This window comes from Branchiostoma lanceolatum, chromosome 5 (assembly GCF_035083965.1).
Source record: "Branchiostoma lanceolatum isolate klBraLanc5 chromosome 5, klBraLanc5.hap2, whole genome shotgun sequence".
Classification (NCBI taxonomy): Eukaryota; Metazoa; Chordata; class Leptocardii; order Amphioxiformes; family Branchiostomatidae; genus Branchiostoma; species Branchiostoma lanceolatum.
The window spans coordinates 19858052-19884335 of record NC_089726.1 but is presented as its reverse complement, the minus strand read 5'-3'; the positions used below and the strand labels follow the sequence as shown (position 1 = coordinate 19884335).

Sequence of the window (26284 nt, the reverse complement as noted above, 5' to 3'; positions counted from 1 at the left end):
TCGGATCGGTCCATTCACAACAAGCTACCACTAAGTACAGAGCACTCATTTTAACGTTAGTTTCTTTCGAATTGTAAAAGTTGTTTTCTTGAAGACTCTTTTAATAGAATTCCATACACTGAGAGAAAAGAAACTTGGCACAGTTATGACTTCATACGTGGTTATACACATTCAAATGTTATTTTTAAGACGTTTCAAAAATAGGACGTTCTGCTGCAGTGCCAAGAAAGGTCGCCAGGGTCCAAAATCTCATCATTTCGTCGACAGTTCAAGATCTAAGCACACACCAAATTTCACAGAAATCCGTACATAGCCTCTTGAGCTATGCTGCTAAACCACAAACACCGTTACACCGCTACAAACGCTACCCAAAACATAGCCTTCTTGGCAAAGATAGAAAAAAATGTCAATATTTGTATTTTCCATATGCAAAGTTTCATGGTGGGTGTAGTCTTTTTTGAAACCGGCAGGCGCGCACATGCGTACAGAAAACCGGGTGCGATGTCCTATAACTAGCCAAAGGGACCGTTCGTTTATGCTTACGAACAGGGTCGTACCTCTCACCACCTATGCTTTACGTACGCACCATCCCCGCCATATATAAATGCACCTTCCCGCAATCGCTGTTCTTTCCAATTTGAGAGATCTCCTTTCAATCTACTTTCAAGTAATTGTTACCTCAAGGAAACAGGAGGTATTGTTTGTTTGTTTGTTTGCTTGTTTGTATTTCTACACCAATTGTCACACGCTAGCTACGCCAGGAATACTGACATGAAGTTAGGTCAAATGTCCCATTGATTATCAACGGTTAACTCATTTCCTGTCTTCAATTGCCTGCTATATTCACGTCTTTTGCGTTTATTGCGTTGTTGGTTACAACGAGAGAACGCCTAGACAAAATCACAACAAAACAAGGAATTCACAAATCAAAACTCTTTAAAATATTTGAAGTATACCTGAGATCTTCGATTTCTTTGTTGTTTCCCCTGTTTATGATGCTATGAACCTTCCCCAATGCCACGACTAAAACCCTAGGATACCAGCGGCTTAGCCTCTATAGAAGGCTCTCTGGGGCCTTTTTTGGCTTATAATACTCTTCTGCATTGACTTATTTTTGTACTGGGTCGTTTGTGCAGCCATTGTGTGACCATTTGAATAGGCCCGGGCTGCACAAACGTAGTCTCTACCAGACTAACTACGCCGGCTATAGGGAGAATATTTGCCAGGGTTTCACTTGCAGGCTCCGTTTAGGATTGCAGATTGGGCCCTCTCTCCGTAGTTGACTCCCTTAGCATACAATTCACTCTATTTAGCCAATTTCTACTATTTTCCCAGCCATCTGCGGGGCCTGGTAGAGGCTAGCACAAACGACCCAGTAATAAAAAGAACTCAATGCCAAAGGGGTATCATTGAAGAAGGCCCAAGGAGCCTGCTATGGAGGCTACCAGCGGCTGGAGTTAGTGGCCTTTACAACGCAATATGATACGCGCCTTTCCAGCGGCACCCTCACGCAGTTGCGCAACATGTCAATCTCCCTCCGCTATATATATGGCCAGAAGGCACCCCTGGGTAATTATATCAGGCGCGCCTCGGAATCTAGTGATAAATATAGAATTGAGAGCCCATAGATGCGTGCTAGCTGTCTGTGTGCGTGCGCGGGTATGTTAGCTTGACTTTCGACATCAGACGACTGTTATAACGTGAGTACTATTCCTGTGTTATAAACTAGGCTGTCGTGTTGTTGTCTTGTTGTTGTCTTACGCAAGTCGTACGGACGTCGCATGTTGGCGTATGTAGAAAATGAGGCGACAAAGATTGCTTACGACGACTTTCTTCGATTCTTTGCTGGTCCACGATTCGTGAACCATATGTTGAATCAAGCGTGGTCACCGTATCTTGATACGTCACTGTACTGTGATTTTGTGACTCGAACCAGGATTCTACAATGCTAATTGAATTAAGGTTTTCAGTTCATTGATTGGTTTCTGGAACAGACAGATTTAGCGTGATTGAGAATGACAGCTGAATGTGGTTTTGGCATTGAACTCAAATGTTTTCCGATGCTGTGACCGTACTAAGTAAGCATCAACGGGCGGATGGGGGAGGGGGGTTGAAATGGGAGGGGGAGGGGGGTTGAAAATGGGAGGGGGGAGGGGGATAATCTGCAAAGTAGACGCGATTCTGAATGAATGGTTTCTAGTTATTCTTTATTCACTTCAACGGCGTTAGAATATTTATAGAAATTGTGTTTAGTTATGGGTATAGTTCTTTTTAGATTCAACTTGTGGGTAGAATTAGTAAATAGTGGTGTCTTCTGCAGCTTGCCAGAAAGCAAATGACATATTGTTAGCAAATCGCATTTATTTTGCATTTTCTTCAAGAATCCTTATTGTTTATTGTTTTGTTTATTGTTTATTCATTCGCATATGTACAAGTGTTTAAAACAAAGATAAACAGGGCAAAAAAAAAACATGCAGGGGGGCCAGAAGCCAAGGTGGCTTTTCTTGGGTCTCCCCTCGAAACTTGACAATAGGAATTGTATCATAAATTGTACATAACTCAAAACTAAGGAAAATTAACGATAGAAAATAAGTTGAACTTATACCATAAATCTTAATAAATGAATAGATACGAGGAGATACAAAAATTGATTTTAAGCTATTGAACATGATAAGGTACGCTAATAATGATCAATACTAAACATAATTAACAAATTTTGAAGAAGTAGATCAGAAATTAAACAAAATATTAGACATCAAATATCAATAATCAAATATTATTCCTTATGATTGCTTTGTTTGCTTGGTGCCGACCAATTTTTAATCAAAAAGTTTTTCCTTTCAAGAGATGTCTAGTAGTATCAAAATCCTTTTGTCTTTGTCCGTCCCGGCAGAGGTTGGAAATGTCTACAGACGACAGCTCCGACCTGCCGCTGCAGGACAAGCCGTGCGCGCAGTGTGGCGCTGCAGCCGAGCAACGATGTGGCAGGTATGTTATTTAGTAAACATGTTTTCACTCTATTCTTTTTGGGTTTTGGTGACGCCTCAGAGGTGTGTGCAGTTTGCAAGAATTCAAGTAATAATACAGGAATATGTTCACAGGAATATAAGACCATAACTCAAGAATGTCTGGGTGGATTATTTTCATACTTTGTAGGTCTTCGTGAGACCTCGAAATGACTGGGTTTTGGGCCAACAAGCAATTTTCTATGGTACTGCAGGGGAACTTTCGCTTTTGAAATCTCGTGTGCTGAATAGGCTATGGTCATGCTTTTTGGTGGTGGATAGCTCTTCGGAGGGAAAATATGTCCTGTACATTTGGACCCCCTAGTAGCTTTTTTTAGAACTGCACGAGCTGATTTTGTCTAAAACTTCTGAAATGGAATAACTCAAGAATTGACTGACGGATCCTCATGATTTTTTGTTGCTCGCGGCCTACATGAAACTATTGAAACTATGCAATAACGAACCTTTAATAAACGTGTTACTCAGTTGTGTTCATCGTATGGTCTGACTTCAAATGGTTTGACGTCATAATTCATAACCAATTCCGTAATATTTGTAGGACGCGTGAATCCAAGATGGCGACAGATGATAGAAACATGCAGATAACAATGTTGCTAGAAAAATAACCATCAATAGCTGCAAATGTACACACCTTTTCACATACATGGACTTTGCTTTAACCAAACAAAATGGCGGTCGATGATTACGTCATAGTCACGTGACCCACCTCTGCTTTTCTGCAGATGTCTGTCAGTGTATTACTGCTCACGTGACCACCAGAAGGAACACTGGAAGGCCCACAGACTGGACTGTAAACCGTACAGGATAGAGAGGACGGAGGACAGAGGTAAGCGTAGCGTGCGTAGTTCAGAGGTAAGCGTAGCGTGCGTAGTTCAGAGGTAAGCGTAGCGTGCGTAGTTCAGAGGTAAGCGTAGCGTGCGTAGTTCAGAGGTAAGCGTAGCGTGCGTAGTTCAGAGGTAAGCGTAGCGTGCGTAGTTCAGAGGTAAGCGTAGCGTGCGTAGTTCAGTGGTTAGCGTAGCGTGCGTAGTCCAGTGGTTAGCGTAGCGTGCGTACTCCAGTGGTTAGCGATCTTGCCTCTGGAACTAGAAGCTCCGGGTTCGATCCCAGCCGTGCCGCTCACCCGTCATGCACGCTACCGGAAAGAGTCGCAGTCCTTAGGACGGGGCGTTAAGCCGTGGCCCACTGTTCATTGTGCTTGTCGAAAAGAGCCAGGGGAATTTCCCCGGTACAATGAACCTGTAAATACTGTACATAGCGTCTGTCTTCTCTGTCACGACCAGTGGAGGATTAGCTCATCTGTTCATGTTCATTTGAGCTAAACTGGTTCGAGATCACTTTCCTTTAGTTTCCTTTTTTTAAGACATGTTGTCGACACGGTACACAACTGAAACACTAGAGACGAGTAGAACAGTCTCCTGGCTCCCGGGGATCGAACCCGGGCCCACAGGCCGCACGCCTTAACCACTAGGCTAAAAGGTCTAGACCACTTTAGACTGGTCAGTTGGAGGCGCTTGAACCGCACTACTAGCCTCCCCCAAGCCTTCCTACGGGCGTGTTTATCGTAGAACTCGGCAAAAAAATGGAATCATTTGCCACTAGAGTCAATCCGAGTCACTTTAAAGTTAATATACGCCTTCGAATGAAACCCTACGGTGCCGGTGGCCAAACTTCCCTGGCAAATTTTAATATTCTCCCTATCTTTGGCGTGGTTAGTCTGGAGAATACACAACGACGGCTTCCCAGATTTGATATACATGGATTTTCCGATCCTCTATATGCAGAGGTAGATGGATATTTGTTTTGTGGTTTTTGTGTTGTTGTTTTTTAATCTAACATCTAAACGCTAGTGTGTATTAGTACGATTCCGTCTGTCAATCAAACTTTTTAGCTTAGCCAATAAGACAGCGGGATTTGGTAATGGTGGGCGTGGCCTAGGAGTCGGTCTATTCAGTACTGAGCTGTACAGGTATATGTCCTTGGTGCTGAATGTTCGTCCCCTCTCGAGCTCTTTCTCCCTCTTCTTCTCTCCCTCATCTCTCTCTCTCTCTATCTCCCTCTCTCTCTGTCTCACTCGATCGCCCTCTCTTTCTTTCTCTCGACCCTCTCTATCTCTATCTCTCTCTCTCTCTCTCTCTCTCTCTCTCTCTCTCTCTCTCTCTCTCTCTATCTCTCTCACTTTCCCCCTCTCTCTCCCCTCCTCTCTCTCTTTGTCTGTCTGTCTCTGTCTCTGTCTCTGTCTCTCTCTCTCTCTCTCTCTCTCTCTCTCTCTCTCATCTCTCTCTCTCTCTTTTTTTTCAAAGCGTATATTTCTACCACTATCATTGAAACTGAGAACGACGGCGTCATGACAACATTTCTTTATTTCAATTATGACACGCACTGCGCAAACATTTGAAAAACAGTCCATGTTCTACAAAAACCGTCTCAAATTTTCACTAGCACTGTAGCTTAAAGTGTACCTGTCACCTTGACAACTAGGTTAAAAGCATACACGTATCGAAACCATACATACAAGCGTTCTGTAAAGTTTTTTATAGTTTTTTTATTTGATTTTTTTTATTTTCTTTCTACAAACAGAAAACAACGGGAAAAAAACAAAAATGTATGGCACATAAGTCAAATAACTCGTCGCAAAATAACATCATAATCTGTACAAAACCTGTGACGTTTACTGCAAACCAAATGATTTAGAAAGAATTTTTTTTATAACGGCCTTTCAAAATGGGCCAGCTTGTCAGATACACTTTAAGCTTATAATTCCGAGCCCATGCTGTATAAAAGTTAGATTTGCAACCCATCGCTAAAGTTTCTCACTAGAAGTAGTCTGAATCAGACACAACAGTGTATGATTACAATAAAACGTTTCAATGATTACCAACTGAAACATACATTCTCGGCATCGCTAACACCTACAAATGATACATTCTATACGTATACTGACGCTGTGCACGACAAAATGCCTTTCAATTTGACTTTGTAGTCCACAAGTTACGTCAACCAAAACAGTATATTAGTATGCATATATATGAGAACATATGTACCAACATCAGCTTTCAATATACATCATATCATCCGAGATAGTAAGTACCAATATCACATTATGTATTACTTTACAACTGTCGTTCCATACTCATCATAGCCTGTCCCACTACTTGTATGTGAAATGGCCATGGAACTGTGCAATAGAAAATTTCCTTGTTTTTACAACTTTTGTACCATGTACCAGGCACCTTACAATGACATACCAAAGGAATATAGCCTCCGTTGCTGGCCGGGAAGCAGCAATAAGGGAAAATGTAATAAGAAAACAATAACTTGAAAAAGAAAACAGCCGGCAGAAGTCTGCAACGGAGGCTACCAAAGGAAACCAACAAGAGTACAATAAAGCTCAAAATAAACAGTTGAGAGCTACCAAATCTAATCCAGCTGTAAAGTTGACAAATTGTCGATGTTTATAGGTCTTAACTGCCCTTGGCGTCTTTTGGGGCTGCTTTGGCCTTGGCCTTCAGCTTTGCTCCTCCAGTACCAGACAAAAATCCGGGCCTGAATCCGCAGAAGGAGTTTTTAGCCTTGTTCCTGGCACTACCAGAGTTGTTGCCTTCCTTGTATGCTATACAAAAAGAAGATAATGTTAAACCTCTAAAATGGCCTGCAAACAAACACATTCTACTGTGTCTTTTTATTTGTTCTTTTCCATGCATTACCGCAAATGTTATACAGTAAATAGAAAATTAAAGATGAGTTTGCGAGCAACATTTCAATGTTTCGTCCGTTTTTATAATAGACAGCCCCACCGCTTCGTTAGAGGCCAATAACACCATGCCATTAGTTTTATGTAGTATATATCTACGTACGTTTTAACCGTCATGAAAACATTCAGTCTTACAAATATTCTGTAACTAACAACATGTATTTTCAAATTAAGCGTTGTTCTGTACAGTCATATGTAACACGTTATATTTTACTGTTTTGAAACCTTTGTTTTACTTGCAATAAGATTGCGACCAAAACATCATGACTAAAACCACCCAACTTAGCTTAGGCCATGTTGATTTGATTATATGGATTACATCCGCGCGCGCAACAATTTTCGTCCATTTCCAAAAATTACAAGTTTTCTACCATCATTCTAAAACTATGCAAAGCAGCTACAAAATGAACAAATTTATGCTGTAAATTACAAACAGATATTTCGGAAAACGGATACTAATGTCGTAGAGGACCAAAGTCAAAGAAGACGATGTGAAATAACAAAAATGAAGAATCCATGATTTGGTATAACATACTCCATACTCGTAGATTTCATAATGAAGGCAATTTTTTTGCTTAACATTTTTATATTTGCATATAATCAAATCAACATGGTTCAACCTTCCTACATCCTGACCACGTAGATTTCATAATGAAGGCAACTTTTTGTTGCTAAATTCTTTCTTATTTGCACGCTCGCATGAGTTTTGGGGTACCCAGATGTCACCCATATCATCAAATCAACATTTCAATTATCTTATAGAGCGAGAATTACGATGTTCCTCCTTATCTCAGCGCCCCGAAAAAAACAAAGATGACGGGGGGTGAGGGGGGGGGGGGAACTGCGGTAAGCAAAAACACGCTGCCTTATATGGAAACGCGGGCGTGAATAGTTACATCACTGCCCCGTCAGTCACAGTGATTGACAGCGCTTCCGGGCACAGTCTGTGACGGCCGGGCTGCGTCAGGTTCTGTGCCTGAGAAAAGCACAGAACGTGACGGGCATGGTGTGTGACGCGTCATGGCCTTACCTTTGGACTTTCTGCCCTGCTCGGCGTGTAGACAGGCGTCAGTAGGTGCACTGGCAGACTCAGTCAGGTCTGCGGGACACATTCTCGCCTTGTTGGACTCAGGAACCACGCCAGGAGTACTACTCTCCTCTCTCTTACCTTCAGTGACCTCAAGACCGGCATTTTCCGCCGACACTGTAATTAAAAACGTATACGTAAAGTCTAGCATTTACAGAGCATGTAAAGTCTAGCATTTATGCTTGGGTCACAATTCCCAACTGGGGCCCGGCCGGACAGTTTGAGGGAACGACAAATAGGATATAAAATACAACAAAGGATACAGAACGTAAAAAAATTACGTCTTACCATATATTGTGTTTTTTTTTGATATGCATTTCGTATTTTTCATTTTCGCAAACAGCTCGGCCGGGCCCCGGTTTGGAAATGTGACCTTAGCATTACAGAGCATGTTGCTATCTATTCTCTATCTGTATCTATATCTATATAGCCGGTATAACCGCCCTTCGGCGTAAATCCTCTGTCACACTTGTGCGTATATACAAGTCCACATGGGTTCCGTATTAACATGTTTTTGGTTTAGGTTAAGTTTGCAGCCGAATAAGTGATTTCTTAGGCTCGATAACCAAGCTGCACAACGGCAACTTTTTCCCCGCAAACCTTACTTAAACTTAAAAAATGTTAATGCGCAACTCACGCTTGAATATACGCACAGGTGTGACAGGGCAACAAGTGTGACAAGTGTGACTAAGTAAGTAAAGTAAGCCTACTTTTTCCTAATTTGGTTTCCTTTTCTTTTGCTTAATAGTAGTCCACTGTTTGTTAGTATTATTTACTTTGTTTAATAGCAGTCCACTGCATTTATTTATTTGTTTAATACTTCTCGTTTACTCTACATTCATATTCATGTTTGATTTATCAAGGTATGGTAAATTCTTTATTATATTGGTCTGATGACCTCTAATTTGTTTCATTTTGTTTATCATCCAACTTATTTCCTTTGTATAACTGATCAACTAAAAATGTTATGATTTGATAAAGGGAGGCCTTTACGTAAGCAGAAGCTTTTTGGCCTGCCCTGCACTGTTTTATTTATCTTTGTATTTCTTTCTTATGTATGTATATTTTTAAGTGCGAAATAAGATAAAATAAACAAGGGCCCTGACACACCAGTTTCGCAGGCACGCGGCGTAGCTAGCATACAAGCAGCAGCTGGTTGTATTACACTGAACGACTTGGACCTAACATTTGCACATCTAACTGCAAATGTTGTTTAAAGCTGTCTAGTGTTGACGCCCCTTCTATGCTTGGTGATAACGAGTTCCACTCTACGATAGTACTAGGGAAAAAACATTGAACATTTGCCATAAAAGTAACCCAATTTTCAATTTTTGAGACAGTTAGACTGTTTTCGTAGAAATTTCCCAGCAAGTGTTCCGGAATATCAAGAAAAGATTAGTTCTAGAACAAAAGTTTAATGCTTCATTCGTTCTTAGTTTTAGTAATTAGTGTAGCCCCGGCCCGTCCCACTACGTCAGAAAATGTTAGATAGAACGTCACAGTACTAGTATAGATACTACTGTAATTCACTTTATCTTCACGGTAGCAAACTTTCACGGTGTAAGGAAAATTGACATTTTCACTGAACTTTAACTTCACGGTGACGGCACGTGACTTACAGAACGGATGTGTGAAGGAATCATGAATAATTACAACAGTTTTTTTCGCGGTGATGATAAGTTCACGGTACAGAGGTGACCGTGAAAACAATGAACATAAAGTCACAGTGAAAGAAACAAGAATTACATTATCCTTTGAATGTTAAAATGTATTGAGAAAGATCGGGCTTATTCTGTTACTTGAATGAACTTTCATGCGTTATCTCCTATAGAGTAACTCGGTATCAATCTGTTTGAGTTCAAGTATCAAGTACCAAGACCATTAGACGTTCTAGAACGGACATCTAGTTTGTGAAGTGACGTAAGTTGCGCTTACCTGGGCTCAGGAGAAAGTTCATCGACTTCGTCATCAGGTCCTGGAGCAAGCCAGTCGCGAGCATCATCGTGACTATCATGTTTGCGGTATAATCACTCGTATTTCGGGGGAAAAAAGGCAAATTAAGTGGAGCACAAAAAATTGCGTTTGCGTCCACTAACAGTAAAAAAAAACTGTTACTATGACATCATAAGCAACTCATTTAATAGTGCGCATGCGTCAAGTTAAGTCCGACACAAAGCCTCAAACGATCCCAAAGTCACGTGATAACTATGTCACGTGACGTGTAGTGACGTAACAAAGGTTCAGTTGTAGGATTTCACGAATCACGTGGTATTCATTGGTCATTTCATCCAGCGTCGAAAGTTTGTATCTTTCTCTGGGTTTATAGCGAGTTATCAACGGATCCTAGGGCCATAGTTCGATCCTAGAAGTCGACTCCAGTTTGGACATGTTCTAAGGGATTGTATTCGTCATTTCGGATGGTGACGTAAAGCCGGCAGCCCCGTGTATGAGGGAGCTTCAGGCATGAGCCTCAAGCGTCAAACCTCTTGACGTAAAAGAACCCAACACACTTATCAAGAAGAGTAGGGGTGACCCAGTGTGCTTGGCCAAAAACGTGAGCCGTAGCGAAGCCGCATTGCACTACCACTGGCTATTTGAAAAAGCATCATGCTTCACCTCAAATGAAGATGACTTGAAATGAAAACGAACGAAATTTACGGTATCTGGCGGCATCAAATAGAGGTGGGAGGCTGTCCAAAGTAAATGGGCTGCCTTCTACACGTCTCGTTGTGTTTGTTACAAAATTAAAGCTAATCATCATAAGCTAGCATCATGGGCTAGCGTTTTGGGTATTCGGACAATTTGCAATACCAGCTTTGTAGTCACGTGGTTTAGCAGAATTTTTTCAGCTGGATTTTTCTTCTTTTTTTTTCGCCCACGCGCATTAGTTTTGGGGTCTTCAGAGGATGTCATCCATAACATTAAGATGGTGTGGCCTAAAGGAAATCTACCTGACTCGTTTTAGCAATTTCTCTTCAGCTGCAACCCATAATTGGGGCCTGAATGCCGAATTGACTACTCCTTGCCGCAAGGTGGCGTTATATGCACCGACTCTCTCATTGGTTGAGCCGCTAATTGCCATGCTATCATTGGTAGAACTGCTAATTGTGATGGACGTGTAGGATCGGTCTATTCAAGATGTCTAACACCACACGATCCCGCATTACTCAGGAAGGTACCTTGTGGCGAACGGAGACCTCCCGATGGGCCACCTGGTGATCTCGGAGGAGCCGATCCTGACGGGCCCGTCCTACACCACCTCGGCGCTGTGTCTGGGCTGCTTCGACTCGGTGGACGGGTCCTACCGGTGTAAGGGGTGCAACTGGCCGCTGTGCAACAGGAAGTGCGAAACGGCGGGCAGCCATCAACTTGAGGTATATATACACTCATAATTTTGCAAGCATCTGTCAACATCGTTAGCTTAGGCCATGTTGATTTGATATTTGATTATATGGATGACATCCGTGCGCGCATTAATTTTCGTCCGTTTCCAAAAATAAAAAGAAGTTTTCGGCCATACTGTAAATCGTAAAAAGCAGTTGCAAAATGAGAAAGTACATGCTGTGAATTCCAAAAAATATTTTCAGTAAAGGGATAATAATGACTTAAAATGCCGACGTCACTTCCAAAGTCCAGGAAGAAGTTTTGAACGAACAAAAATGAAGAATCTATATTTCGGTCTACCATACTCGGTGTGTTTAGTTTTGTTCATCCTTCCTGACCACGTAGATTTCATAATACAGGCAACTATTTTTTGCCAAACTTTTTTTTATTCGCACGCTCGCATCAGTTTTGAGATTTCTTTATGAATATGCCTTTGTGGAAGACAAAGCAACGGCATTGATTGATTCCATATTTTTTAATCCAAATCCGCATCCAAAATATCTCAAGACCATTGCGAAAAGTGTCACCAAGCGGCTTCATTTCCAAGTGCAAAGACTTTAAATCGGAACTCTAAACTTCGTACTCTGCCTTTGGCGACTGTTTCCCCCCTCCATAGTATGCTGTTTGCTCTTAACAGTTTGATCTGACACATAAGTAACGTGTTGCTTGTTTGTTTTTGTTGTTGCTATTCCTTCTTTCAGTTTCCTTTCTTCTGTGACCACAATAATCTTTCAACAGTCTTAAATAATTGCTACTCTTTAACAAGTTGCTAGAGTCGGAAGACTCTCCAAGCAGAGTAGTGGTTCTGGCTGTTTTTTTGACGTGTTTTTGACGTGTCATGTTTTTTTTCTTCTCTCTAAACTACACCGGCGCAGTAAAATTGTTACCACTAATGACAATCCAATGGTTCTCGGGGAGGAGCGCTGCCACCTTTCTTCAATGGAAGCTAATAGGTTTGCCCCGCTCCGGGGTCAGTGCCTACAGACGTGTGGTTTAGAGAGACACAAAAAGATGGCAAAGTAGACATCTCGACAAAAAACGCATAAAACACGTCAAAAACAGCCGGAACCACTCCGGATCCTCTGCTTGGAGAGTAGAGTCTGAACACCTTATCTTATTTTAATCATGATTATCTTTCTCCAGTGCTCCATGTTGAAGACGGCTGGCATAGACATCACGGACTTCACGGGACCCAACACGTCCTACCAGTTCATCACCCCGCTGCGCTGTCTCCTGCTCAAGTCACGTGACCCGGCCAGGTGGAAACTCATCAGTGGGATGGAGTCTCACACCGAGGACCAAACACGAGAATACAGGTAGAACGGGATACAAGAATCAGACGTTCTGCTGCAGTACCATGAAAAGTCGCCAGCGGGCCCAAATCTAATTTTTTGTTTTGTTTTAAGGCAACCCAAGCAATATTAAGGGCCCGAAAATCGGATTTTGAAAGCCAATTTAGTTAGTCATTTCTCAGTACATGAGTAGTTCAAACAACACTATCACAATGTATAGCGACATCCATGATGCAAAAATATGACGTCGGTGTGATGTGAGAACTCACTGAAAATCGTCGCCGGGGTTTTCGTAGGCTTGCGAAACTAAGGGACTCGTCGTACGGCACGTTTTGCGCGGTTTTAAAATACTCAACGTATGAAGTTGTTACGCAAATGTGCTAAAAATGTTAGTAAATGTCACTACCATAAAGATCTCAACATTGTCTTATTTCTAAATTTTGGGCCCTAATATTGCTTTGGTTGGTTGCCTTTAACAACATACCAAATTCCATAACAATCCATCCATAGATGCTTGAGTTAGAAGAAAAAACCGTGTAGTAACGGTTTACACACAGTTAGAAAGGCTACCAAAACATAATATTCTTGGTGTAGGTAATAACATCTGTAGTGAACATTATAGTACGTACAGAGCTAACGTTTGAATCACTAGGTCATATTGTTTCATGGACGAAGTCAAAGTACAAGAAACTGAATAAGACGACTTTTCAAGAGGATATCAATATCAGTGCACACCAACCTTCACTAGTACGTATACTCAACAGAGACGGGTAGGCGGTATAGACTTCCTGACACTTTTGACCAATTGCCGAACGTGATTACAGGTTTGCGCAGCAAATCCTATGTTGGATCCGTTGGCATGTGGGTGGCCGCCATCTTGAATGGTGACGTCACAGGGTCGCCATACCATTTTTTGGGAGGGGTGTTTTTTGTGGTCGCTAGCGTTCTCTCTATTTAAAAAAAAGGCACACAACTATCACACACCAATTGTCATAATCTTTCAGAATGGAGATGGGACGGAACGTTGTGCGTGTGATCCGGCATACGTTAGGCATGACCGAGTTCTCTGAAGACGAGATCATGAAAATCTGCGGTATCCTAACAGGTAAGATCCACCATCTCCAACTGAATTTCTACCAGTCGATCGGCTACGTGCAACAGTGCCGCTTAGCGACATTTGTGAGAAACGCACCTTGATCTCGTGATGTGTATGTTCAAAGAGTCCATTTGTAAACTCATTTTTCGATGTACTACATTTATTTGCAGAGTCTTTATCATCTTTTATCACATAGCCAGATGGCGTCGACCAATCAGAACCCTATCGGCTATGTCGCCATTATGCCATAAAAGTTGTGTTAAATGAATCTCAAGTGGTGTTAAATGATTTTGACCAATTGGAAGGAGCTATAAGTGGTGTTCAATGATATTGACCAATCAGAAGGACACCCAGAAGGGCGGAATGGTAATCATCATAATTCCTCCCTTCTGGGTGTCCTACAGAGTAGAGTAGAGTTGAAAAAGATTTGTATGCCAAGATATCAATGTTATGAAAGGTTTTCTGTGAAAACTTTAGTTTCAAAATGAAATCTGTTGTGGTAGACCAGTCGCTATGACACTATATGCACCTCGGGGTGGGTCATTAACCCTTAGTTAATGCGTTTTTCTTTGCAGTAAACGCCTTCGAGTTGTTCACGACGGGCCCAAACAAGGACCGAGACTCCACCCCGCGAGCGTGGGCTGTCTACCCGACCACATACCTAATGAACCACGACTGTCTGGCCAACACCTTAACCTCCATCGACTCCAAGAACAAGATGCACGTCAGAACAAGAGTGAGTCCTTCGGCAGGATCTATTTATTTATTTATTCATTTATCTATTTCAACTTCATTAAGATACAAATGTATGATGACAGGACAAATGGAACAGGATTGATGAACCCACTCGCTTCATTTTTCACGTGACTTGTCATGCACGTGACGTCGGGGATGGGGCAGCGGTACCTGGGAGTCTGTACTGGGACGGGGGTCGGTACCAGCTTTTGGGCACCTTTGACTCATTGCTGACGTCATGTGTCAGACAAGTGACGTCAGAGAAGGGGCAGAGGTACCTGGGAGTCTGTACTGGGACGGGGGTCGGTACCAACTTTCGGGCACCCTTGAGTCATTGCCGACGTCACGTGTTCGTAAGATCACGTGACTGAAGTGAAGTGAGTGGGTCATTATTCCTGTAGACGACCATAGTGTGCTTTGAAAATCAGGTGTTTATTTCTGGTCTGATCACGATTTACAACACAGCCTTTCGTTCTCAATGTTTCCCCACCTTAGCAACACAGAAAAGTTCATATTGCTAATGGCTTTAGACAAACGTGATTATAAAGCATATCTGTGCATATATTTACACTATTACTAAGAAGCTACAAGAAGCTAAATTCACGTAACTATCAGACTAGTGCTAGTTTGTTATTGTATTTATGTATTTGTAAACTGTGACGTTTTCTGTTGTGACCTGTACTGAACCCAGTGGGTATATGTGTACAATAAAGGTCTTCATTCATTCAATAATGTTCTTCAGATGCCAGTTAAGAAGGGGGAGGCTCTAACGGCGGAGTACTCCGAGTGTCTGTGGGGGACGGAGATCAGGAGACATCAGCTCCACCGGTACAAGTACTTCTGGTGCAGCTGCCAAAGGTGTCGGGACCCCACGGAACTGGGCTCTTTTATCAGCTCACATAGGTGAGGTTCTAAGAAAGATTGATAGGTATGTAACAGTGGGGATCAGCCTCCACTAACTGACCAGTCTAACTGGTCCGGACCCTTTAGCCTAGTGGTTAGCGCGTTGATTTCCCAAGCCATGCGGATCGGGATTGGCGCGGCTTCTAATTCCGGGAGCGGCGTACTCGCCCCTTTGGGTTTTTACAGTGGTCCCCACGCCGGCCCTGTGAGTAACGATCAAATCACACAGGGCCGGGAATGTCGTACTCGGAGACTCGGGACGAGTCTTGAAAGAAAAGGGGGAGTAGTGTAACAGTGGGGATCAACCTCCACTAATTGACCAGTCTAACTGGTTCGGACCTTTTAGCCTAGTGGTTAGCGTGTTGAATTCCCAAGCCGTGCGGATTTGCATCGGCGTGAGTTCGAATCCCGGGAGCGGCGTACGCGCCCCTTTGGATTTTTAGAGGTAAAGGTAAAGCAGTCATCCTCAATTGGGGTGAAGCATGATGCTTTTTCAAGTAGCTAGTGGTAGTGCAATGCGGCTTCGCCACGGCTCGCGTTTTTGGCCAAACACACCGGGTCACCTCATCTTTTCGATAAGTGTGTTGGGTTCTTTTACGTGGAGATGTTTGACGCTTGAGGCTTACGCCTGAAGCTCCCTCATACACGGGGCCGCCGGCTTTACGTCACCATCCGAAATGACGAATGCAATCCCTTACAACATGTCCGAGCTGAGCCGACCCTAGGATAGAACTCGGGCCCCTGGATCCACGGAATTTGATCCAGATAATGATTGATATGATACGATATGACATTCTAACATGACCATAGTTTGAGCAACGCAAACCATACATATAAACTTACCGAATTCTCAATCAGTCCACCGTAATTAATCCATCAGAAATACTTACCCACACATTTCTGACATGTGACTTTACTGAAACGTGACGTCAGGAGCGGGTACCAGTTAGCCTGTAACGCTCCCCGTCACGGTCTAGAGAAAATTCACGTTCTCCTAACATTTAAGGTCATTAAGTAAAACTAAACTTTAATAGGTACTTAGTCACTTGGTAAGTATCTCTATGATTGATTTTGATAAGATACCTGCTATATACCCATTTCGTGTTCCTGTTATGTTAGAAATGTATGTGGCATCGTGTGGCGCAATCGGTAGGCCGGTGTTTCGCGCCTAGAACCGAGAGGTCCCGGGTTCGAAACCCCGATATGCCCCGATGTTGCACTTTACACGACTTCCCTCACTCCACCCAGGTGTAAATGGGTATCTGACTTCGGTTGGGGAAGGTCGTATTGAGGTCATCTGCTGGCGGCGAATGGCAGCCACCCAGACCCTTGCGACAGCTCCACAAAGTGCAAGTGTGGTACAAATATGTATCTGTTGTGTATTATGTGATTGTAAACCCTGCATCAATTCAGCACTGGCTGCCACTGCACGGGTAATTTCTGACCAATAAACCATTATCATTATGTCATTTTTCTCTAGGTGTTTGAATTGTGGGGGAAACGTGGTGGCCACCAAGCCGCTAGACTTCCGCTCTACCGGGTTCCGGTGTGAGAGTTGTCGGGTCATAATCAGGGAAGAAGTCTTGAAGGGGACCAATCACCAAGTGGAGGAGGAAGTCTTCGAACTGGAGTCCAAAGAGCTGGAAACTCCCATCGAAGAATACGAAGGTGCGTTTCAGTTTCTCAACAATCTTTTGAACAACATTAAGTCGGTATTTATGTGTGTAAACCACTCAAGTGTACGTATACACAACATCTTGTGTTTCATTGTGTTTCATCTCAACTTTTGAAGTATCCCCTCACGTATTTGGCAGCTCAAGGATTTGGCTCTACACCAGTCCCCAGCTGGAAGTCGGTACCGACCCCCGTCTCTGCACATTGGTCAGAGTGATTTTGGACAAGTAGAGCGGCATTCTCATAAGACGTCCGGCAACTTCTACATTGGAGAAGATCTTAACTCTTTTTTCTTCTTCCAGACCTTGTGGAGAGACATGAGTCCATCCTCCACCCGAACCACTACGCCATGCTGAGATGTAAGAAGTTCCTGGCGCATGCGTACGGCAGACAGCCGGGCTACAGTCTGGCCGAGCTGTCAGAAGATCGACTGAACAAGAAGATGGAGATGTGCAGAACACTCATCGGTAACTATTTTTCTATCTTTATTCATTCAACATTTAGGTGCTATCCCTGTTTCCTTTGCAAAGAAGGTGCCAATTTGCATTTTATCATAATTTTTCTGACAATCGTCACCTAAGCCACCATGAAAATACAATCATCTCTTTATTTATCCTCTTCCAAAGTCTCCAACAAAAAGACGTCTGTAGTTTCTACTAGGGGCCTCAAACCACAACTACTTCATAATACAATGCTAAACTTTCTTCCAACACGACCACTGTCGCCTTCTTCAGGATCAATAATGACCAATCACTTCCGAACGTAAATTCGCGAGAGTTACAGACACATGACTTTATTGACACGTGTCTTTACAGAGACGTGACGTCAGCAATTGGTCAAACGTGCCAGGAAGTTTATAACGCCCACCGTCTCTGTTAAGTGATGGCTGGAGAGCTCTGATGTATATGGCCTCCTTTATACCTCTCATAAAGATAATTCTACCAATACAGATGAGCTTCCATCACAACTACTTCAGTTATGGTGTCCACAAACACATACATAATTTTTTTAATTTTTTTAAAATTCATTAATCTTTAGGGTGGTCCCTTCAGTTAACAATGTAACTGATTTCCAAGGGAGCCCTTATGCATGCATACACATGCACACTAATCAAAGTACATCGTAGCCAATAGATACAAAATACTACAGGCATGCATTGGATACTCAACATGTTTCAATATTTCAGACACGCTGGAGATCGTGTCTCCGAGGTTCAACGACGACACCGCCCACTTCCTGTACGAGCTGCATGCAGCTCTGGTGGAGATCGCCAGGAGGCGCCACGACCGGGACATGATCTCCAACCAGGAGATGGTGGTGGCACTGACAGAGGCCAAACACATACTCCACGTAAGTGTCAGGACCCAGACTCTCTTGATCATAGGTTCAATAAAATTTCAATAAGGCCACAGCAAGTAAATTTTATGGATGACATCCTCTGCAAACTCCAAACTTAGTGCACGCGGCGGAAAAAAAAGGCAGGCAAAAAACAAGATTTCCACATTTTCACATGTGAATACCATAAAGCATGTAAGAAGAATTGAAGCCATAAAACATGGTATTACAACCAACAAGTCTTTTATCCCTGTATCCAATTAAACAGTAACTAACACTGATGTCAACATTAAAATCATTCTAAGTTTAGATCCGGGTTTGTACAGCACTTAAAGAACGCAGAAACAAGGATCCCGTACACTGGGCACTGGAGTCTCCTGAGTCATGAGGCAGACTGACTGTGACTAAGCTTAAGTAATGCTGGCTCTGCTCACTTCGAAATCACCATTTCTAAATCATACATGTGCAAATGCCTTCTCACGGCATCTAGAACGTTTTTGCAATGGAACTGACGGACTTTTGAAACATATTGCCCCGTTTTAGGTACTAGTATATTGACCATTGCCAAAGGGTAAAAAGATATTGTTTTTTATTTCAAAATCATGCGCAAATCAATGTGAACGCTGATGTCTTCCATAAGATTTACTTGCTGTGGCGTTACCTTTTTATACATTACGATGATGATACACATATCTAAAACATAATTAATATGTCCGCAGCAAGCCCTACAGCACCTGTACCCATGGAACGATGGTGACCTGCGCGACCTTGAAGCCGAATCTAAAGCCAAGAAGAGCCTGGAGGCCCTCGATGCCTGGATAGACCTGGTCGAGAACTCCAAACCAACCAAACAGGTCGAGAACTCCAAACCAAAGAAGCCCGTAGAAAACGCCAAACCAAACAAGCCCGTCGAGAACTCCAAGCCCAAGAAGTCTGCAGAGGAGGCTAAGCCCAAACAGGAACAACAACAACAAACGACTACCAAGAAACCAAAGGGCAAGAGGAAGAGAAAAGGAGGGAAGGGCAAATGAGTGAGGATGGACAATACTTGGGACTTGAAAATGATTGTCACATGATACATATGTTACCAGTGGCTGTACAGCGTCCTCCCGAGTAGGCCAGATAGGCTCGGTACTTACTTCCCATACCGGCCCTGCCATTCCAAGCCTGTAAACTCGCTCATGAATAATTAATGAGCTACCCTTATTTGGCACAAACGGACATTATTTTATCCTGAACCCAAAGTAACGATTTAAGATGTAACCTAATTTGGTTGATAGCTTCCCAACATCCTTTGCGGTTTTGCTCTAGATAAGCTTAAGCCAACCCTCTGATTGGCTGAAAGCTGTTTTGGTGGTGACTTCGCCAGAAGCGATTTTACAGGCTTGCAAATGGCAGGGCCAGTATGGGAGGTAACGTACCGAGCATATCGGGCCTGTTCAGAAGGGTGCTGTACTGTTGAAGAGCGGCAAGAGCGTCTTTGGTTCTTACAGATTGCCATGCAACTACGATGGCCCTCAAAGGACTTGTGCTTCAAACCAGTCTTGTACATTAAGTACAAGCTGCGTAAGACTGGTCCACTCACACTGCGATGGACTTCCACTTAATTGATAAGTGTGGTGGGTTCTTTAACATACTCGAGGTGTGGCTCTCCTCAAACACAGGGCCTCCAGCTCTACTATGTATTGTCCCATCCGAGTGGACGTCCCTAACCAAAGCTAGGAACTCATTTTCACCCGAGTACAATGTTATGTTACTCTCCCAAGAGCACAACATCTGAACATGCTAGGGATATGAGCCCATTAGATTCGGATTCAACTACCCTAACCGCAAGGCTTTATGATGCCACTGTCTGTGACGATGCCATTATCAAATGTGATCTGAATTTCTTTGTAGTTCATTTTTAGTGCTATTTATTTTAAGACACAAGCTTTAAAAACAGCAGTTGTTTCTCAAAAGTATTATGTTCCTTGCAACGTAGTCTCATAGTCTCCTGCCTTCTTAAATAAATACTGAAACACACGTGTAGATTATAACTTACTTGTTAAATAAATTGCTCAAGGCAGCTTTTTCTATCTGGAAAAAAGTCTTCTTACTGTAACATTATATTAATCAATCCGGTCTTGGCTAGGAAACAGGCTGTACCAACAAAAGATTCTTTTATTCAATGTTTTTTTAAAAATTCTGTAAAAACTGTTGAAATAACTCAATGACATGTAAACATTACTTTATTTAACTTATTCTATTATTTCATTGCTGATCTACTCTATATTGCAATATATTTAATAGTTATGTTTGTGGTATTATTATCATCTTAAGTTTCTGGAATATACATGCTACATGTCTGGATTCCTCTACAACTAATAGAAATAAATGAACTAAAATATGAAAACTATCCTTTTCTTGTGTCTTATTACTACAGGCCAGTGTTTTGAAAGAACTGAAGGGTTTCAATAGACCTCTTGCCAACTACGGCGTCCACAACAATATTTTCTAAACATGGCAGGCACATGCACCACAGCATTTCACCGTAGAGGGGCATTAAAATGTACCACCAAAGATGGCATACCTATATTGAAACATACTAGGCTTATCATAGGGTCAAAACATCCTGAGCCTCACTTTGGTGCATGACCTCGAGCTGACCCCGGGAAATTCAAAATGGCCACCATAACTGGCAAGAGGTCTATTGTCTACTTTCCACTGCTACACATTTTGCATGTAGAGCGTTTTCACTCACTTTCCATATCAATGAGGCAGGCCGGTGTCATGTTGGTGTCCATGATTTGCATTTCAATAGATTGTAGCTAAAGTGTACACAGCATTTTTATGTTTCAATGGCAAGTTTTTAAGTAGTCTTCTGGTTTTCTCTTCTTGCGAAAGTTCTTGGAGCAGTAGACATTTAATAGGTCATTTGAGAGTCAGAAGATCTTTCAATGTCAGAAAAAGCATGAGCTATGACTCACTGATATGCAAATAGGGACACCACCATGGCTGCAGACACAGCAATGACATCACAGGAATAAGCTCTAGATAGTAGGGTTTACGGAAAAAGATGGGCTGTCTACCATGGGCTGTCTACCCTTTTTGGGCCCCATCTGGAATTGCATTGAGCCAGTTTTTCCTCAAGGAAATTCCATTAGATTCCAAACCCCAATGCATGCCCCAAAAGGGTAGACAGCCTAGGTAGACAGCCCAGTTTTTTCCGTAAACCCCTTAAAAGTATTACATGTAGTACTATAATAGTTTACCCTCCACCTTTATAAGCACTGTTTCTTGACAACAGACTTGGTCTGTAAGGCGGGTCTCTTCTTAAGTCTGTTCACACCTGGTGGGACAGGTGCTCTCCTCAACTCCTCACCATCACTGTCCTCACCTGAAGACTCCGCCTTCTCACTGCTCTGGGGGTTGTTCTCCTTCCCAGATGTACTAGATGTAGATGGCTATAGAGGAGGAAAATAAATATGATCTTTAAAGGAAACCCAAGCAATATTAGGGCCTAAAAATTAGACTTTGAAAGTCAATCTATTTAGTCATTTCTATACATGATCAGTTAAAACTACACTATCACAATGTATAGCGACATCCATGATGCAAAAATACGCTGTCGTTGTGCTGTGAGAACTCACTGAAAATCGTCACAGGGGTTTTTGTAGGCTCGCGAAACTAAGGGGATCATTGTACGGCACGTTTTTGCGCGGTTTTAAAATGATCAACGTATGAACTTATTACACAAATGTGCTAAACAGTGGTAGTAAATGTCACTACCATAAAAATTTCACCATTTTTTCATTTCCATTTTTTTGGTCCTAATATTGCTTTGGTTGCCTTTAAAAACCCTAGCCTGGGATCCTGCCTCTGTTTGTAACAGTTTGCTCCAGTGATGGCAGGGGTTGCAGCTAGCTGCTGGGAAGTAAACAAGACTGGATTCTAGACTGTAAACCAGTACACACAGTATTAACTGCGCATGCTTTAGGTCAAATGTGAAGGCCCCTAACTTGTAAACAGTTCTTGTCTTTAAGACCACGCCTAATAGATGTCCAACCATGTTTTGTCCATGTCACAGGGACATATTACCAACATAGTATATATCAAACTGGGTTATTGAAGTCCAGCAGTTGCAAGAAGTCTATGAGTTTGTCTAGATCACATCATGAACTTTTGAGTGCCTTTATGATGAAATACAAAAGGAAATTCCTTGCTGGAAATTACATTTAACACAAACCTGTCATTCAAATTTAATGCCAACGAAAGGCTGGTTTGGGCCAGTGGAAATGACCAAGTGTTCTGGGCCTTTTTAAAACTTGTCCAATCCTGTACTGGCAGACAAAAACTCACCCCACTAGTACTGCTCCCTGCAGTGTTGTCCGTAGCGTGCTTCTCTGTCCAGCGCTTGGCGTTCTCAAGGTACAGCGGTCTGTTGAACTTGAACTCATTGGACTGAAGGAAAAGATATGATACAAAGTAAGAAGACTAGTCTTACCAATGTATGTGAGACCAATTCACTTGCTCAATAAGATCTTGGTCCTATGGTGTGATTTAACTAGCATTAAGGACACTTTGAAACTTTGATGTTGCCACAGACCCAACATATCTCACCTACAAACTTAATTATTCTGGGCTTCGATGTTCTCTTTATCATTTGATATTTAGAGACTACTGTAAATTAATTTACTTTACTGTGGTTTTACGTTGATATCAAAGGAGGGAAAATTATGTTTTTTAAGTTTGTGGTTGAAACAATTCTGTGGTACAGTAGTAAATGAAAACACATATCTTCAGTGTGATGAATTGGAATAAAACTACGGCAAAAGTTTCAAGACTATGTGCTGCAGCAGTCATACTAGATGTAGTATACGCTGATGAAGGTTAGACATCCAGGTAATGAGATACGACAAAAATAGTTACTCAAGCAACTGGATAAAATTTTGAAACAGTCAGACGTTTCAGATAGCATCCGCCATAACTGACAAAAGAAAGATCCGGCAGATGTTTTCTTTACAATATCTATTCAGAGTTTTGGTATAAAACCTGGTTCTGCCAGATCTATCCTTAGTCACTGACGAAAGATAGCGGATGCTGTCTGAAACGTCTGACTGTTTCAAAATCTTATCCAGTTTCTTGAGTAACTATTTTTGGCGTAGATGTAGTATAATTTCCATCATATATCGGTACCTACAATGTCAGTCATGAGAGGGTCATCAGGGTTGGGTTCCGCCATCAGCAGCTGGACGGACGTTAGGACGGTAGACACGTTTAGAGACGGCTTCCAACCACCCTGGATGGATGGAGGTAAAATGTATATGTAGGAGGTAACATGTCATCATTTTAAACACTGGTCATTTCAACTTTGGAAAGTCATTTTATGTTTTTCAAGGACATGTTTTTTACACTGTAGTAACTCTGTATTTGGAAGACTTGCATTTGAGGTCACCAAGTTTTGTATGCCATTTGAAGGAGAAGAAAAAAAAAGAAGAAACAATTTTTTTTTTTTTTTTGCTTTTTGATTTTGCAGCTCCTGTTAAAAATACCATGGTATTTGACTTAAAACATGATCATATTTGCTAAATTTCGATCATCTTTCTAAATTGTTGATTATTTGTACAGGAGGGAGAGTACTGGTCACAGGACCAGTCCTTGTGTGACAATTCTATACTACATAATTTCATACATGTACGTTGTGACACTCTTCTACATGAGCTGTCTGATTTTTCTATCACAAATGAGAGAAATCTGAAGACTGTTACCTTAGGAGGCATCTTAAGAATGTCCAGACAGATCCTGCCTCCGTCGTCAATGTTGGGGTGGTAGATGGGGGTTACAAACCTTACTTTAGGGGGCTGAAATGGATACCTAAACCAGAAAAAAAAACAAATAAACATGGTACGCCAGTTTGGGTATAAGCTATATACAACAATTGCATATGCACATATATCATTTTGTAACCTACAAATTAGGTTTAGACTTGGGTTTGGAATTCGATCTACTCTCCAAGTAGAGGAGTGGTTCCGGCTGTTTTTTGACGTGTTTTTAGGCATTTTGTCGGGCTTTCTACTTCTTCATGTGTTTTTTTTGGTCTCACCAAACCACAAAAAAAAGCCTAAAAACACATCAAAAACCAGCTGGAACCACTGGTTGGAGAGAAAATACAATCTACCAGTATATTCATAGCAAGCAGAAAATGACCTGAAGACATGCCTATAGCTAAGAGGAAAGACATTGTACCTTACTACATGTAAAACTGTAGTACATGTACCTTTCTGTAACTTGTATTTCCAACTTGAACACACCCCCATGATATGGAGTACCTTCTGCTCCAAGTATCTCTGAAAGTAAAGAAAAATCATATCCATTTGCAGGTCTGGAATAACTTCAAACAGCAGAAGCCTGTGGTTTAAACACAGTTCTACAAACTGAATCAGATGAACCACTGAGATAACTTTTCATACAGATATTTGCCTGTGTATAAAGGTAACATGGTTTCTTCCTGAATACTAAAACATACAAACGTTTTTTTTTTTTCAAATACATAAATACAGCACAAAATGTAACATGAAAATTGATACTTTGAAGTTTGTTCAGATGCTTCTATGTCTGTGTGTCAAGTTTCAACATATACCACAACTTCACATGTAAAATATGTGACAACTGTGAACAATGATATTGGGACAGCTGGTTGTATCATGACAATGACTTGTCATCCAAAATGTCCGCTCTCAAACTTACGAGCCTCAAGTTCGTCCAGTTTATCGCCCTTCAGCCAACAGGAGATTCCCGGTGGCGGATCACGTGCAAACATCTCCACCTCCCGCTTCATACGCGCTGCTCGCTGCATGGCTGCAGTTTCAAACCAAAGATTCAAACAATCAGCTCAGCTGCAGTACCAAAAAAGCTGCTAGGCATCCCAAAATCTGACTAAATCTGAATATGTCCTTGATATAAATGTATTAAAAATCTAAGAAACAGTTATCAAAATTTTCCAACCATATAATCTTGCATTAGGCTGTAAACCATTAAAGGGGCATATTGTGACATGAACATAAAACAAAATTCTTTGTTTTTGATTATTTGTCTACATTATTAGTTGAATCTACCTTATTACACTGCACAGCAATATTCATCACGTACGGATGCGACTTAGTAGTGTCGTGCGAACGTCTTGAAAAAAATTATATACGCAATCCCCGCCGCCGCTTGAATTGGCCGCCATCTTGTCCAACATTCCGACTTACCACCGAACACGCGATCGAACGCCCGACGTTCTGAAGTTTGTTCACTTGTGGTGATTTTCCTGTGACGGTCGATTCGGATATTTCGTAGCGTTCTACGCTGGCTTATTTGCATATTAACTTGCGGGACGCAAGTTAATATGTAAATGAACCAGATTTTACACGTTTTACGTCGTTTATTAATGGTGGAAATGTGACAAAATGACGGGAATATGTTGGAAATAAGTAACAAATAAGTTACAAATGTGAATCTTAGTGTAGATCTTTCAAATTCTTACTATTTGTAGTTTTTGACCACCAGATTCTACAATATGCCCCTTTAACAAATGCTACTAAAAAATATAGCATTTTTGACAAAGGTGGATACAAAAACTACATCCAGAAAATATGGCTCCACCCCTGAGGCTTCACCAAAAAACAGAACTAGAGCAACACTGCTATGTTTACCATGCTAAAACACTAGTATCAAGCTGTTTTCAAACGTTAAATCTTTTATAGAAGCTTAGGCATACTTAGCAATTATTTCGTGTCTTATGAGAATGATACTGTTTACTCGTAATATTTTATCAATCAAAATTTCGACAATGCAAAATTATCTTGCAGTGCTATCTTATTATATAAACGTTACGTGTCTTACAACTTACCTTCTTTGTTCCTGTGTCCTCTGTACTGTTTCAGTGATGTGTGAGTTAGCTATACCCTATATTTGTAGGCTCAGTTTGGAGGAAAGACAGCTAACCTGCACTGTATTGTATTTCTGGTCCAGTCTTTT

The 26284-nt window shown here is 41.8% G+C and overlaps 2 protein-coding genes across 2 annotated transcripts; one reads left to right on the top strand and one right to left on the bottom strand.

Annotated features, from left to right (window-relative positions):
• Positions 1–1573: 1573 nt before the first annotated feature.
• LOC136435633 (uncharacterized) lies at positions 1574–20541 on the top strand. The gene is made up of 12 exons (XM_066429282.1): positions 1574–1700; positions 2894–2988; positions 3749–3852; positions 11036–11238; positions 12392–12564; positions 13545–13645; positions 14212–14372; positions 15114–15274; positions 16755–16942; positions 17251–17415; positions 18135–18298; positions 19003–20541. The coding sequence occupies exons 2-12, from the start codon at positions 2903–2905 to the stop codon at positions 19312–19314; spliced, it is 1818 nt and encodes a 605-aa protein (XP_066285379.1). The 5' UTR covers positions 1574–1700; positions 2894–2902; the 3' UTR covers positions 19315–20541.
• A 38-nt stretch (positions 20542–20579) lies between these two features.
• LOC136435634 (ubiquitin-conjugating enzyme E2 T-like) lies at positions 20580–26240 on the bottom strand. The gene is made up of 7 exons (XM_066429283.1): positions 26157–26240; positions 25010–25120; positions 24540–24609; positions 24031–24136; positions 23463–23561; positions 22622–22723; positions 20580–21726 (listed from the first exon to the last, which is right to left on the bottom strand). The coding sequence occupies exons 2-7, from the start codon at positions 25116–25118 to the stop codon at positions 21544–21546; spliced, it is 669 nt and encodes a 222-aa protein (XP_066285380.1). The 5' UTR covers positions 25119–25120; positions 26157–26240; the 3' UTR covers positions 20580–21543.
• Positions 26241–26284: the final 44 nt, after the last annotated feature.

Bases quoted from the DNA above. Each gene is read 5' to 3' on its own strand.
- LOC136435633 (XM_066429282.1), top strand. From the start codon at position 2,903: ATGTCTACAGACGACAGCTCCGACCTGCCGCTGCAGGACAAGCCGTGC. The intron at 16,943-17,250 runs GTGCGTTTCAGT...TTCTTCTTCCAG, and splicing joins TCCCATCGAAGAATACGAAG to ACCTTGTGGAGAGACATGAG. The intron at 18,299-19,002 runs GTAAGTGTCAGG...ATATGTCCGCAG, and splicing joins AGGCCAAACACATACTCCAC to CAAGCCCTACAGCACCTGTA.
- LOC136435634 (XM_066429283.1), bottom strand. From the start codon at position 25,118: ATGCAGCGAGCAGCGCGTATGAAGCGGGAGGTGGAGATGTTTGCACGT. The intron at 23,562-24,030 runs GTAACAGTCTTC...CCATCCATCCAG, and splicing joins TTCTTAAGATGCCTCCTAAG to GGTGGTTGGAAGCCGTCTCT. The intron at 22,724-23,462 runs GTAGGTACCGAT...CTTTTCCTTCAG, and splicing joins ACCCTCTCATGACTGACATT to TCCAATGAGTTCAAGTTCAA.